This window comes from Callospermophilus lateralis, chromosome 1 (assembly GCF_048772815.1).
Source record: "Callospermophilus lateralis isolate mCalLat2 chromosome 1, mCalLat2.hap1, whole genome shotgun sequence".
Taxonomy (NCBI): domain Eukaryota; kingdom Metazoa; phylum Chordata; class Mammalia; order Rodentia; family Sciuridae; genus Callospermophilus; species Callospermophilus lateralis.
The window spans coordinates 5,594,455-5,607,417 of record NC_135305.1 but is presented as its reverse complement, the minus strand read 5'-3'; the positions used below and the strand labels follow the sequence as shown (position 1 = coordinate 5,607,417).

General features: G+C 35.4%; 1 protein-coding gene across 14 annotated transcripts in view; it reads right to left on the bottom strand.

The window, feature by feature from the left end:
• The window catches only part of Kmt2c (lysine methyltransferase 2C), a 266,290-nt gene that overhangs the window by 112,666 nt on the left and 140,661 nt on the right, over positions 1 to 12,963 (bottom strand). For 12 of the 14 annotated variants that reach the window (XM_076831496.2, XM_076831532.2, XM_076831540.2 and 9 more), the window contains 4 exons: positions 11,218 to 11,389; positions 9,245 to 9,359; positions 713 to 882; positions 448 to 599 (listed from right to left, as the gene is read on the bottom strand). In XM_076831496.2, coding sequence (XP_076687611.2) covers positions 448 to 599; positions 713 to 882; positions 9,245 to 9,359; positions 11,218 to 11,389 — 609 coding nt within the window. The remainder of the gene's footprint in view (positions 1 to 447; positions 600 to 712; positions 883 to 9,244; positions 9,360 to 11,217; positions 11,390 to 12,963) is intronic. The other 2 variants (XM_076831576.2, XM_076831606.2) reach the window with 2 other exon arrangements.

Sequence of the window (12,963 nt, the reverse complement as noted above, 5' to 3'; positions counted from 1 at the left end):
CTACTAAAAATCTTCTTATTGTGCTTACAATAATAGGATACCATTAAAATATGCTGTACCTGAACAAAATTTGGGGCTCAGGAGATAACTGACATTTATGAAGGATATTATAAAACCAACACTTGTTTTAAAGCAAGATATATTAGATTATGAAGGAAAAAAAAAAAAAACTAAGCTTCATGCCCACAGCTCAGGAAATGGTGGCTTAAAGAACAAAACCGAAGAAAAGCACACTGCACCTGGGATCCAACCATGAAGCTATGAAAGAATCTAGATTTTTCTTCAGTCATCCAATTCAGAGATGGCCAAAACAAGCACACTAAAGGTTAAGACAACTGATAACAACACAGGATCTGATGCAGAGGATCCAATCATTATGATTGGAGTGGCATGTTGGTGACCAGCTAGTACAACATTGTGAAGAAAACCCAGAATTCTTGAGTTCACCTGAAGTGAGTTCTGCCATCTCTACTCCATCTCCTGGCTGTAAGGGATCCATCTCAGCTTCTAAGTGTTTACAATACATGCAGATATACTCTTCTTTGAGCTGAGAGTCCAGTTCATGTTCTGTTGGCTTGTCACATTCTAAGTGAACCCATCTGCAGTGATAAGTATATTTAAATTAAAATGTCTAATTCAAACTCAAGTTAGTATCTAGGAAAAGGGGAGGCAAAGCATGAACAAAACAAACAAAACAGCTGCTCCTTCTTACCTCTTGCATATGTTACAATGGAGCATGTCTTTCTGCAATTCTGGATTGTAGCACTTTCCACAGAAAGGACATAAATTATCCTGCTGTTGGTAACAAGTGTCACATATCAGGCAATTGTGATGCCACTGAGAACTAGATCGTGTGCCACACTCTACACATATTCTGCAATTCTAAACACCAGGAAAAATAAAAACAAAAACAGTACGTTATACATTTGTAATTCCAGTTCAAACGTAAACCTTTGGAAACATGTAGATTAGACATTAAGGTTTAATTTTCACAACATTAATTTAGGGTTTATGCTTCTGAAAAAAGCAATTTGTTTGGTAATGATATCTGATGTAAGTTTGCACTAAAAGCTACAAGTAAATTTAAATAGGGGATGGGGACATCCAGGAAAATGTAAATGTGGAAGAAGGAAACTGAGATACAGCAACACAAACTTTGAAAATAAAACATATTCTAAACTCAGTAAATAACTTCTGTGGAATAAGCCTGCCCAATCCAATGCTGGACACTAAACCATGCTATTCAAGTATTCAATTTGCTTCCTGGTAGCTTAGAAACTAAAAACAAAACTCTAACAAAATAGCTACTCCATGTGACTTGCTGCTTGAAATTGTGAAAATAATCACTCCACATCAAAATTTAATGACAGTTCTTCATATTTTCAGAATAAAGAATAGCCATATTCTAACCAAGGTAAGACTTCCTACGAAGTAGAAGGCCAGCCAAAGCTAAGCCAAAACCTTCCCTGGGCCTATGAGCTAGCCAGGGTACTAAAAATTCTGGGCACAAAGCTGGTAAATTGTGGAACCTTCACCCACCCTAACTTTTCAATCCAAAACATCAATAAAAAGGAACTTTATCTTTTCAAGCTGGTAGTACACTCACTCAAAAACAGATCACCAGGCACGGTGGCACATGCCTGTAATCCCAATGACTTGAGAAGCTGAGGCAGGAGGATCATGAGGACAAAGCCAGCCTAAGAAACTAGGAGAGACCCTGTCTCAAAATATAAAAAGGGCTGGGGATGTGGCTCAGTAATAATGGTACCCTGGTCTCAATCCCTGGTGCCAAAAAATAATGATGATGATGATAATAATAATATAGTAAAACAAAACCCACAGCAAACCCACAGGTCTATTAGCCTTACAAATTTAAATAGACGAAACTTACTGATGTAAAAATCCTAAACAAAATATCAAACAGATTCAGAAAACAATAAACTATGTCCATGTGGGATATATAAAAGAAATGCAAGGATTTTTAACTATTAGAAATATATATTAATAAAGTTTAACACAGTAGGTCTGAAAAGAAAAAGAATATTAATTCAACAGATACTAAATAAAATTATTTGGGAAAAAATTAAAACGACTTCCCAATATAAATTCTTGAGAAAATAAAAAATGGGGGTGGGATGCTAAAGACACAGCTCAGTCGCAGAGCTCTTGTCTAGCATATGCTAGGCCCTAGTTAGATCCTCAGCATGCGGTGCAGGGAAATGGGTGTGAAGGAAAAGCATACTTCAGCTCTAAAGGCAACAAATTATTCAATGGGGGAACACAAGAAAAATCCCCACTAAGGCCAGGAACAAAGTAAAGATGCCTGCCATCTCTGCTACTACTTAATACGATTCTGGGGGCCAATGTAAATACTGAAACAAATGACAATAGAGGCCTGAAACAAGGAAAAGAAATGTTTTTAATTCTATTTATAAATGACAAAGAGTATACTTGGGAAATCCTAGAGAATTTATCAAGATTCAATAAAATAATTCAACAAAATAGCAAGACACAAAATTAATGTGCTAAACTTAATAGAATTCGCATTTATAAGTAACCAGTTAAAAGAGATGAGAAAATCCTGCATATAGCTGCAACAAGATAGATATTTAAAAATGAACATAAGACGTTAAGTATCTATATGAAAGAAAATTATAAAACTCATCAAAGACACAAAACTAGACCAGAACAAATGCAAGGACACTCATTGTTCTTGATTAGGAAATCTTATCATCATCTAAATGCCAGTACTTCCTAAATAAATTAACTAATCCTAACCTACATTCCAGAACCCTCACTTGGAAAGGAGGACACTACATGGAACATTAGATCAAGTGACAAAATAAAAACAAAATTACATTAGATGCAAATACAGTACTGATGAAAATTCATGAATTTCAAGAGAGTTCTATATTTATGTAAGAATATCCCTATTATTAAGAAATAGTGAAATATATAAAGAGCAGTGGAATACATGTATGTAACTTATTTTCAAATGGTAGACAGGAATTGACTGATAGACACACAGAAAGATAGAGGTCATGCACAATGGTAATTTTAAGAAGTGCTATCAATAGATGAATCTAAATAAATAGCATATGGATATTTTTATTTTTTCACCTTTTAGAGTTTAAAACAACTTTCAATTAAAAAAAAAAAAAAACTTTTAAAATATACTAAACACAGGCATTCTTGATAGAGAAATAGGGAAAAGAAACTGACCTGGCAATGACAATATACAACAAGGACCCAGAGAATCACTCTTGCTCTGGCCCAGAAGCAAGCAGCCCCTTCTTGATTGGCATCCCTAAGGGCATACCCTACTTGCCCCAGCATCTCCAGCTTCCACACCACAGTGAAGTCAAGGCAGCCTGCCCTCATATGTTAGGCACTAAAGACTACAGACAACCATGAAAGAATTTTAATATCAGAGGAAGAGGTCAGCACTCCTAACATTCCACACACAGACTTAGGAGAGTCAAGTAACTTGCCCAAGATCATATACTGAGTAATGAGAAAACTCATAATGATTCTACAGAGTGCCTCCATAGAACAGAATTTAAAAATTAAGTATCCAATAATATTCTTAACAATACAGTATATAATTCTGTCCATCCCAGAGAGAACAGCAAACTGTGACAGAGTACACCAAAAGGAAATCAGATGACAAGCTGAGAGACTGACAAGTTTCTACAGAAATTTTTCAAGATAATGAAAAACATAACCAAAAAAAAATAAATTAAGAGTATGAAACAAGAACTACCCAGTTTTACCAATCAGTAAAAAGGCTGTAAAAAATTTCTGAAATAAAAAACACTCCTCCTCTTTTAAATGGGCCTGACGAAACACCCATGTTGACCAACATGTTCCAGGTGAAACTAATTATTTGTAGAACTCCCACAGACAGCTTCTGGAGATAGACCAAATGAATGAACAAAAACAAAGATCCCAAAGCTTTGGGTGGCAGACCCCCACACAGTAATTTTTTCTTCTATAACAATAAACTCAAAAAATTCTGGGGGAAAAATGTTTCTAGAATATAAAGTAGTCTGAAGGGAACAAATCTCTTTCAGCTGTATAGATTTCAGAAAATTGACAATTCTTTGCTTTTTCCATATTTTTATTGGTGAATTATAATTATAAATAATGAGCCATTATTTGGAATATAACCAAGACTCAAAAAAAAAAAGGTGAAGTTTGGGTTAACAGAGGAAACCTTTTTTGCAATAAAAATACAAGTTTTATGATATGGGTTGCAGTCAAAAAAGGATAAAGAAGGGAAAACAAAACCACCACCACTAAACTACCACCCCACCGTACCCACTCCCCGACTAAAAAAGCTTTATTCAGTCCTTAAATGGAACTGACCAGAGACTGACAGTGGCCTACATGTTCCAGGCAAAATTAGCATTATCTAGTGCAGACAGCACCTGGAAGCAAATCTCAAGAATTAAAACAAAGACACTAAAACTTCCAGGATGAAAAAAGGAATTAAAATGAAGTGATTTTTTTTTTAAAGTAAGATTTTTTGGGGGGAGGGGGGTGGAAAGTGAAAGAAAATTTATATTTCAACTTATATAATCATTAGCATTCATAAAATATGACCATGAATCACAAATCAGTACAAGAAGTGAAATGAACAGAAAACAGAAATTAAAAAAACAATTTTAAATTTTTTTTAATTTATTTTTTTGAGAGAGAGAACTTTTTAATATTTATTATTTTAGTTTTCGGCAGACACAACATCTTTGTTTTTGTATGTGATGCTGAGGATCCAACCTGCGCCGCACACATGCCAGGCAATCGCACTACCACTTGAGCCACATCCCCAGCCCCTAAAAAAACAATTTTGCCTTAAAATTGCCAATCATTTAGATTAAAAACATCAATCTAAATAATAAGCTCTATTAAACCTTTCAAAACACACATTTAAAAAGATGCAAAGGATCCTAAATAAAAAGATTCAACTGGTGCCTATGTGCCCATAGAAAACAGCCTGTGGGTCGATATAAAGCAAAGTAAAAGCAAAAAAAGTAAAGCAAAATATCTGGTCCCACTCACAAGAAAAAAAGAAAAACAAGTGTTACATAAATAAAGAGTGATTTTATACTAATAAAAAGCACAGTGTATTAACACTGGTCTGGCCTGTTTGCTAAGTAACAGCACAAAATAAATGTTTTATTAAAATAGTGAAGGATACAGGGGCCAGGCTGTAGCTCAGTGGCAGAGTGCTTGCCCAGCACAGGTGAGCCACTGGGCTCAATCCTAAGCATCACATTAAAAAAAAAAAAAGTTATAAAATAAGTTATGATTCTTTTTTAAATAGTGAAGGATACAAAAAAATTAATAGGAAAAATTACAGTGGTTAATTTATCAGTTTTTTAAATCAATCAGCCAAAAAACAAGTAAAAGAATTTCTTCTAACAATGAAATAATAAATGCTTCACTTTTCAAAAGTCATTATTTCAGGTATTAAAAATCTGTTTTCCAAAAACACATCAGCTAAATTAAATTCTCTGATTAAATGTAATTAAAGTAGAAATTAACAGCACAACCATAAAAAAGAAAGATCAAGCTATTGAGTCAGGTATATATACATAAATAGAAGGTTACAAATGCAATTTGAGTGCAACCAAAGTTATAATCAAAGGTAAGTTTATAGTCTTATATATTCTTCCTCCTTAGGAAAGAAAACGAATTACAAATAGAGACACTGTGTTAAGGTAGAAATATAAATGCACCAACCCATTAAACATAGAATTTTTTCCTTAGCCTGATTATCAAGATAACACATCACCACCTCTCATTCAACCAGGGAGGAAATGGAACTACCTGAGAAAGCAGGCCTTCTTCAGTCTGCAGGCTCCACCTCCCAGGTGGCCACACCTGAGCGCAGGTGCCCAGTGGCTCTTTGAATCCCAGGTGAAATGGCCTCTCTGCTCAAACGCCCCACATTCCGACTACTGCCTAAGAAAACTAGCTGAGGACTGCCCTAGAAGGCCCAAACCCAGATTCCAGTTCCAGGTGCCAATCATCTGTCCCCCGTGGACTGCATGAAGCACAGGTGCGGGCTCCCTCAGTGTCTCCTCCCACCCTGCCCCTGCACCTGCAACTAGAGTGACCTCCTCACCAGGACTCTCTAGCCTACCTTTCCTGAAAAGACGTTTGAAAAGCAATTAAAAGGCATTCCCAAAAGACCCAAGAGACCCTGCCCAGATGGGCACAGCACCTCCCTTCCTGCAGGCCATCACACCCTCTCCAGTCCTGCAAGGGAGGGGCAGGGTGAACCCTCCAAGCCAGTGGCAGAGCCATGGGACCCCAGCAGCCAGAGAAGCCTAACCCCGGAAGCAGCCCCAGGCTTGCAATTCCAGGTGCCATCCTCAGCATCCCACTCCACCCCCAAACCCTTGAACACTGCACCCTGGAGGATGCCAAGAAGGTGACACATGGGCCAGTAAATAGAAAGGGAAAGGGAGACCTAGGGGAGATACACCAAGAGCACACTTCTGTGCACATGGGCTGGTAAATAAAAAGGGAAAGGGAGACCTAGGGGAGATACACCAATAGCACACTTCTGTGCAAATGGGACAAGAATGGGAGGCTGCAGGGACATCACTGACTCTGGAGATTTCAGAGATCTTGACATTTTTTTCATAGAAACACTAATTAAAAATTAATATAATTTAACTGACCTTCAAGATTACTGCAATGCCTGCATTTATCATTTCTATTTATTATTCTGTTAGCCCCAAGTGCTATCAAAGACAGAAGAAATAAGCAAGTTTTCTACATAGTACTACCAAGGGAAAAACACTAAGTGTCAGAATGGCACCCAGTAATCAGAATCATAACTCTCAGAGAAAGCAGAAGATTATGGTCCTTGTCAGTATCTACTTACAACAGTTAAGCTGCAAACAGCATACCAGTAAATTATAATGAGGAACTTCTGTATTTGAGAAATAACTGGATTGATACCCCCACTTATTATAGATTTCAGTTGTGCCACCATGGTGAGTCTGTGAACAAAAGCTTTACAGAATTTAGTAGCATTTCATTAAATTAAATGTTCAAGGACTGCTTTCTGAGGTCTTATTAACCTGAACTAGCAAAGAAGGGCAGGACATCATTAATACTATTTTTATTTTAAAAACAAATACAACAGGCACTCTTCTGGGCTGGGGATGTGGTTCAGTACCACAGCATCTACCTAGCATATGTGAGGCCCTTGGTCAAATCCTCAGCACCACAAAAATGAAAAAAGAAAAATTCTCTGTATCATCATTAAAGCCAAAAAAAAAAAAAAAAAAAAAGCTTAAGCAATGAACCGGAACTGAGGAAACATCTATCATAGTGGATCTTGGCAATTTAGTTTCAAACCAAAATTAACTGTTAAATAAAATTAATATTTCTTACTTCCTTGTATTTTCTTTGTAAATTCTATTTGACTTTTTAACATTAAGATTATAAATAACTGAAGTCAACGTGGAGGAGGGGAGCGGGACAGTATATGAATCTGGAGTCCTTAGTTTCTTTAGACCTACATTCTAATGAAATGAAAAATATTCTTAATTAGTGTAGGGAGGAAAGCCCTTCTTACACAATTAAGCATACACAGTATGGTGACACAAGGAGAAAATAGTGTATTAGAATGTGATATCTACAGTTTAAGAAAGGATCTACAAATCAGTAAACTTGGACAACTTACTTAACCATTAATCCTCATCAACCTTCATTTTGGAATTTATTCATGGGCCTGTATAAATTTTAAAGGAAACATCTGGGCTACTTTTATGATTGGTTTAACTTTGTAGAGAACATTCAAAGAAAGGCCACACTAAATATTGTTTGTAAATATCATCCAAGAATTTTTTTAAAAATTAGTTTTATTAAATGAGCTGAGGGATCTGAAGGTAAACTTGAACTATTCTTATCTTCTATTTTCACTTTAAGAATTTAAATACTTTATGCTTCTGGGTAGATAACACCCTATAATCTTCTGTTGCTTACCTGGTCCTACACAAAGTCTGCCCAAGTCGACAGAACTGTAAGTCTACCCACGGGGACTACAGACAGTAGTGAGAACTCAGTAAATTCCTGGGAAAGCTTAAAGTGACCAGCATGGTATTATCTCAGGGTCATACAAATGCAGATACAAAAAAACAGAAGGAAGAAGAAAAAATAATTTACTGATCAAAAGAATAACAAGGAAAACTTAAAAGTAACTATAAACAGATCTTAAAAAGTGCCCCACACAATAGAAGGTCTGGTATTTTAAGCAATAAAAACGTAGGAAAATATCTGAAGATTCTGGCCACATCTCAAAACCAAGAGAAACTTTCGATAATAAATATCTGAGTCACTAATCATTTATTTAAAACTACCATGGAAGAGAGAGAACCTAAAAGTTGCACATTATGATTCCAAATTCTTAATACATATATACACACACACACACACACACACACACACACACACAAACATAGGTACATTGTACATACAAATTAATTGTAAGGACCCTAAGAGCTCATCAATCAGAATGCAATATCTTTTACCTGGGATTACAAATTAACAGACTGTAAAATACATCTGGTTTTTCAGTTTCTTCATGGAGATACCACCTATTTCACAGGTGTCTGGGAAGATTGATAAATAATGCAAAACTAGTTTCTTTCATTAAGCACCATACTAATATTAATTGATAAGTTCACAATATTTTTAGTAGCCCCAAACTGTAAACAGCCCAAATGTTCACCAACAAAGATTTAAGTAACAACTTGGTATTTCTACCACTCAGTAATACAAAGGAAACACAACTAATATGTGCAACAAATTGGAAAAGCCTCAAAATAATTACATTGAGCCAAAAAAGCCAGATAAAATGAGAGTATACTATATGATAGCATTTGCACAAAACTGTAGACTGTGAACACCAATCCACAGTGAGCAAAAGCACACCAGCTGGGAAAACCAGAGAAGGGTGTGGATAGCCAGGAAGGCGGGTACCCAAGGGCACCAGGGAACTTTTGAAGATGATGAGAAGGTTCATTATATTGAAGATGATGATAGCTTCATGGTATATATATTTGTCAAACTAATACTTTAAATATGTGCAGTTTGTTGTATATAAGTTATACGTCAATGAAGTTTAAAGTATTTTTAAAATAGATTTGAATAGGTATCTGATTTGTCTGCTCTCTATATAAAACATACAGAGGATATTTTCTTAAAAAAATAAATAACTTACTTTGCATTTCCAGCCATTGGTTGGTACTGATTTCATAACTGGTTGAAGACAAAAAGTATGATACCCTTTGTCACACGTATCACACACTAGCATCTTGCTATCTTCTCCCGATTGTCTAAAAAATAAGATAGCATTAATGATGCCTTATCTTTAAACTTATGTTTTATAACATAAGTAATCATGAAAAGGATCATCCTAGAAACTGCACAGTTCATAAATACCTCAGTATCTGTTTTTGTCTCTACATAGATAATGATGAGGTAACCCCCAACCATGGGTCCCTAAAGGGCTATCTTTACTTGAAGTTCACCTGCAGTAACTTGCTTTAGTCATTTTAGGACTCCTGTAGAGGAGGAGGGGGAAGGCAAGATGAACAACCTCTCATCTTTGTTGTTGAAATAGCTCATGCCCATTCATTTGTGGGGAAGAATTGTAACTGCTAGGTGATACTGTGTGGAAAGGATCAAATCTTGGCAGCATGAATGGCAAAGGCACTGTTATATAATGACAGAGGGTCAAATCAGACATATCTGTATTTGTATTCACACTGCTATTCCCCAGCTGTGCAAACTGAGGCTTCAGTTGAGTTTCACATATAAAATGGGAATAATAATGAAAGAATTCTGTGAGAATTAAAATGTGAGCTTAAAATGTCTACTAAGCAATAAATATTAAATGATTATGTACTAAGAAAAATAATCTTGTCATAATTATTGAGAATTATACTTGAAAACCTAAAAGCTTTCTTTAAATATTCTTTTGCCCTAAAAATTGGGTCCCGGCCCTACCACATAATCTCTTGTCTCAATTCTTGGCAGTTAATCGCTCTCAGATACTAAATTTAATTCAAGAAAAGGAGAAAAGCAAAAATGAGGAATTTAAGAAGAGTTGAAAGCAGGTCTCCAAATCAAACCTGGGGATAAGTAACAAACAGGAAAAATGGGTAAAAGCTGGCCTCCAGTTACTATTCAGTTCAAAAGACTCTACATATGAAGTTGCATACTTTAACTCTTCTGCTAGGTGGAAGGATCTTAGAGAATAAGCACTCTCTTCGAGTTTTCTCATTCCTCCCAAAGAAACTGAATACAGATACAAGGTACTGAAAAATGTTTACTTTTATTTTACCTAATTTTTACCAAAAATAAGAGGGTAAGTGGTCAAATTTATTCCATATAACTCTAACATATTGATGCTAACTATCATCAAAATGAGTAACTAATAAAACAGACTGAACATGGCAATGCTGGGTATTAATTCCTTCTGGTACCAAAAATACTCAGCCTGTAAACTGCATTCTTAGATTGTTGGTGATGCTGGTAACATATCCCTGGATTATCTTGCTAATGGGGGGTGAGGGAGCTTCAGAGACTAGAAAAATGACCAAGGATGGAATATAACAAATACAAGAAGATAACATTTGTTATCTACCATAACATTTGTTTAAATGCCACACAATACTTCATTTTAGAATTATGGTAACTAGAATCTACTAAAGGTAATTGTCTTTCAGATAAATATAAAGGTTTTATTAAAACAGTAATCTTAGAAGAAAGTGACCTTTCTGGAAAAGAAATTCAAACACATCACTGATTTTCCTGGCTGAACTCTAGGAAATAATTTCTCTAGTTAGAGCTTCATTTTCCTATTAAATCATCTCCCCAGATCCCCTCAAGAAAAGCTACTTTATTTTTCTAATGCTTAAATTATTAAGATCAGTCTTTTACAAATTGTTGGCATATTTAAGTTAGATTTTTAGACAACCAGGAGAATTTAAATTATTAAAATGTGTTTTGCTTAGGGTTCAAACTAATAGAAATGTTAATAAATATCTAGTCATTTAAGACACAATAAAGTCTGTTTGAATGAATATAGCTGCAATATGAACAACTTTTATCATATTACATAAATCTTTAGCACCTGATAGGGTCTCTCTTAAGCTCAATACACACCTTTGAGTTGAAATTAAAACTTACTTGCAGTTCTGGCACACTTTGCACTCAGGACATTGCCAACCTGCACGTTTTAATGGAGTAACCGCTATATCCAGGCACATTCCATGATAGTGCTGACCACAAGTGGTACAAAAGAACTGATCTAAGAGGTCTCCCGGGCTGTCGCACACTGCACAGTTTGCATCTTCCTTTGCTATAATTAACAGTAAAACAATGAAATTGTTGTATAAGAATTTAATACTTTTCTGACTTGACAATTTAAAATCACTTAAAGGGAATTTGCATGGTAAACTTTCAGACACTTGAAGTTATCCACACTGGACTGGCATCTAGTCAGAATGAGGTCTCAATAAAAGCATGGTAGTGTATTTAATCTAGATTTAACCACATTAAATTCAATCATGTAGTTTTGCAATGATTTGTGCCTATATCTTCTTGAGGCCACAAACATTTCTGGATTTTATTTTTCTAATACCAATGATAATGCTGGCCATTTAATTAATGCTCAGTATATACTTCCTGCAATGAACTGGACAAGGGGCAGAGGGAATGAACTGAGAGACGCTGGTAGTGTAAGAATAAAGATTTTATTTGGATTAAATATATTTGAAATTTACAAAACCAGATAAAAGACAAAATTAGGTAATGTTGATATGAATTAGATTAAATGCTTCTTAAGCATAAACAAACTACTCAGGTCAAATAAGGGGTTTTTTTAATATTGAAAAATTTCTTATGTGGGAGAACAGTAAAAATGGAAGCTACATACTCAAATATGAATGTAATTTTTCATATATTAATTCTATTCTCATCTACATTGATTTCCAGTTGTAAAAGCATTGAAGTCCATATACTTATAGACATCATCTAACCATAAATGCAGACTAAAAGGTGCACTTTCTAACTGTACTTTTACTGTCTAAAACAAAAACAATGTCAAGAAAAAACTGCCCTGCCCGATACACAGTTAAGCCCATGCATATATTACGACATAAGAAGGAAAACAATGTGTTCTAAAATTACTCCACTTTAGGTCATATGACTATGCCTATTTCTAACAACTATCACAAAGTGTGAGAGTTTTTTTTGTTGTTGTTTTCCCTTTTGTTGAGTTTGGTCATTCCTATCTGTTCCTCTATTAATTCTATTCTAAAAATCACTTTCACCTTCTCTCTTTCCTAGTTAAGCATCTTCAAACTGAGTGCAAATCTACCCTCTTACATGTTCTAGGAGTCAAAACTTTTCCTACAAAGGACTACTTGGTAAATATTTAGGCTTTTAAGCCACAGCAGTCTTTGAATACAGACATTAAAAAAAAACAACAACAACAAAAAAACCAATCCTTTAAAAATGTATATACCATTCCTAGCTCGAGGTCCTGGAATGTGGTCTGTAGGCTGGACCCTGACATACAGATCCACCATTCCCCTGAAGCTGCTTTAATGTAGCTACAAAGGACTATGTGGTCACTTTTTCAACCAGGTCATTCCTACACTTAGCAACATTTGCATTATTGACCATCTCCTATTCACACCTCCCTTTCCTTGACATCTCTGTCCTGATCTCTCCTTAGGCTTTCAGTATGTCTACCTCATCTTCCTTTTTTTTTTTTTTTTTGAGAGAGAGAGAGAGAGAGAGAGAGAGAGAGAGAGAGAGAGAGAGAGAGAGAGAATCTTTTTTTTTTTTAATATTTATTTTTTAGTTATCGGCGGACACAACTTCTTTGTTTGTATGTGGTGCTGAGGATCGAACCCGGGCCGCACGCAT